The sequence below is a fragment of the Varroa jacobsoni genome, unplaced genomic scaffold, assembly GCF_002532875.2.
Source record: "Varroa jacobsoni isolate VJ856 unplaced genomic scaffold, vjacob_1.0 scaffold_1323, whole genome shotgun sequence".
In the NCBI taxonomy this organism is placed as follows: Eukaryota; Metazoa; Arthropoda; class Arachnida; order Mesostigmata; family Varroidae; genus Varroa; species Varroa jacobsoni.
The window spans coordinates 134,726-138,021 of NW_019214225.1; the positions used below are offsets into that span (position 1 = coordinate 134,726).

The 3,296-nt window shown below is 36.6% G+C and overlaps 1 protein-coding gene across 3 annotated transcripts in view; it reads left to right on the forward strand.

The window, feature by feature from the left end:
• Positions 1-1,647, forward strand: part of LOC147752310 (aldo-keto reductase family 1 member B1-like) — a 4,186-nt gene extending 2,539 nt beyond the window's left edge. For all 3 annotated transcript variants that reach the window (XM_086971831.1, XM_086971832.1, XM_086971830.1), the window contains exons 5-7: positions 194-400; positions 735-946; positions 1,167-1,647. In XM_086971831.1, the coding sequence (XP_086827957.1) occupies positions 194-400; positions 735-946; positions 1,167-1,458 (711 nt within the window). In that variant the 3' untranslated portion in view covers positions 1,459-1,647. The remainder of the gene's footprint in view (positions 1-193; positions 401-734; positions 947-1,166) is intronic.
• The last annotated feature ends 1,649 nt before the right edge of the window (positions 1,648-3,296 follow it).

Genomic DNA, 3,296 nt, shown 5'->3' on the forward strand with positions numbered 1-3,296 from the left:
ATATTATAATAATAATTAAAATTATTTAATATAAAATATGATATGTTATAAAATGTGAATTTATTAGAGTACTTTGTTTTCTGCTCACAAGTAACCATGTAGAATAATTGATCGGAATTCAAACTTAAAGTCAGTCTATGGTCGAAAAGAATATACAGCGTTTAACAGTTGATGTTTATCTTTAACATTTTAGTGTTGGAACACTTTCCATCCTCGAGAGTTGGTTAAGGAGTCCTTCAAGAAAACGATGACTGATCTGGATATCGGTTATCTCGATTTGTATTTGATTCACTGGCCTATGAGCTATCAGCACGGCGGTGAGACTTTCCCCAAAGATAAAGATGGAAATATTATTACCAGCGACGTGGACTTCGTAGAAACCTGGAAGGGAATGGAGGATGTAAGTTTAATTAGAAAATACAAGCAGTTCCTTCTGTGATGTCCAATTATTTGTAGAGTAATACAGCGTAAAGAGCATTTAAGATAAAATATTATGCAAAGCCCAAATTCGTAGGCCGAAAAATAAAACTGACCGCAAGACTCTGCATACATTACTTGGTGGCTCTAACCTATTTGACTAAATTGGTGCCACATTATAATTTCAAACCATATGATTTGTTTTAGTCAGTGTAGTATATATATGTATGCGTTTTCGTTGTTCAGTTGGAGCTGTTTCATTCGATTACACGGCGATGTTTAATTGAAGGAATAATGTAATTTCTATTCTGTGTCAGTTGTTTGCTGAAGGCAAAATCCGTAGCCTGGGACTTTCGAACTTCAACTCTGAACAGGTCGCACGCATTTTGGAGATTTGCAAGGTTAAGCCGGTGATGAATCAAGTTGAAGGACATCCCTATCTAATTCAAAACAAGTTGCGGGAGTTCTGTGAAGCACGTGGAATTAAGCTAACCGCATACTGTCCACTCGGCTCACCCGACCGGCCCTGGTTAGTAAGAATTGCCGATCTCGTCATCGGTGCCAAAGTGAACAGTTATATAAATCTAGTTTTAATCTATTTGTACGTATTCAGTGTAAATTTTGGTAAACACCATTAGTTTGGAAACAAATATTCGCGAATTCCTTATAACTTTACCGATTCGCGTGGACTGACCCTAACCCGATTATTGCTACCATTTTTGCAATACTGTCGCTGATCTTCTTAACAGGGCTAGTGCTGACGAGCCTCCTCTTCTCCACCATCCAAGACTTAAAGAAATTGGCTCTAAGTACGGCAAGACAGCAGCTGCTGTTCTCCTGCGATTCCAGATCGATCGTGGTGTAATCGTTATTCCGAAATCGGTAACACCCGAGCGAATCGAGGCTAACCTAAACGTCTTTGACTTCAAACTCAGCCCTGAAGATATTAAAGAAATCGAGACGTTTGATCGGGGCTACCGCTTCTGCAAACTTGAAAGTTTTAAGAACCACATTTACTATCCATTCAATATTCCATTTTAATAAGAAAAAAGCAATGAGCGGCAATTGTTGCGCCTAAAAAACTGCAAGATAGAGAAAGCATTTAATACGCCATAATATAATTTCACTGTTTGTTGATATACGTTATCCACTTTCGAAACTATTACGTCTTACGGGACTTCCAGTAGGGTTTCCATGGTTCGTTAATAAACAAAGATAGACTAATCAGAAGTACGTATTTTCCTTTTTTCCTAAGACAATTAAAGTTGATCGATTACACGTAATGAGCAAGCGTAATTTCAGCATCAATCGGGAAATTATTTTTAGAATTAGAATGATTAGAGAAATCAAGTGTTTTCTACATTTTAATTATTGCTTTACTAATTCTTTTTTTTTAGCTACTTCTGCTGCTGTGTCGTTCTGTTGTTATTTTTACATGGACCAGATCAGACAGTTCATTATACAATATTTATTTCTTTCCGTTTGTGATCATTTTACTGTCAGGCAGCTTTAGCTTATGTTTTAACAGACTTCCCTTACTATATTAATATGCAAATCTACGTGCAACCTAAAATCTGAAATATTTTACCTAGAACGTTCCCTTAGCGCTTGGTTCCGCAATCATAAAATATTGTCGTATCAATGCTTTTTGATGAATGTCAACATGTTAGGGTGCTCGCAAGGGCCTTACGGCATCTCAAAGGAAGTGACGCAATCTGCTATTAAAAGGGATTTCCTCGAAAGAAGTTGCAGAAGCAGTCAATGATGAAACAGATGAACTTTCTATCGGAATCATTCATACACCTGGAATCGTCGACAGCTGCTCTTTTCATTATAATCTCGAGCAATGCTTTTTTGCTTTTCTTTTTACCTACTTGCTGCTTACAAATATAATCTGTATGGCAAATGTTGTCAACAATGATATGGGAAATTTTGCTTAGTTCAAAGTTTGCGAAGGCGCTTTATCTAATTTGTCAGGAAAATATTCTATGTTGATTCGATACTACTTTGTCCGGAAGAATCCACTTCCTTGAACCTCAAACTAACTTTTGTTGATGCAGAAAGACTTTCGTCTCTGAAGGTTTACGTTGCTGACGTCTTAGCTTCGATGTTAAAATGAACACCGCTACGTTTTCCCGCAATACCGTTGCTGCCTGTATTATCTTTTCTTTATTGATCTAGATGCCACTTAACAAGTTCTCAAGATGAAGTTGTCAGATGGAAAAATTCTATGCATTTTCGGATTCCGCAATAAAGAAATTATTTGGAGATTGTGCCTTTGCCTGATTGTTCGTTCCGCGGTCTCCTTTTATTATATCTATTTCGTCGTAGCCGGCATGATAATGCACTGTAGCAAAAAACCTTAACTGAATAACTAAAGTCATCTTTGCAAAAAGAAAACTGCTGTTTCTCATTTATAGCAGTTTGATTGGAAGTTAAACGGAATATCAACTTATCTCCACGAACCTATTGACTTTTGCTTCGCACTTCTCAACAGTTTCTGGGTTATTAGTAGCACGGCACTAATAAACAGGCTAAATATGGGTAGTTACTGAATGTATTGGTGAAAGGTTTCATCTTTTTATGCAATACATTCATATGAAGGCATTACTAGTGAGGTTAAATACCAATTGTATCAATATATGTTAAAATAAATATATGAAAATGCGATAACTATTTAATGTAACTACTTTCGAACCTGCAGAAACGCTGCCATAAACAGGCTAAATAAGTTCAAACCCGGATGAATGAAATTTATCTCACAATGGATTGTAATAATTTGGAAGCGGGAATAATCTAGGCCAGTGCAGATTTCATACCCATCTACCGTGTTAATCTTTAATAACTGATTATTTCAATGTTGGCACAGTACCGTTTAC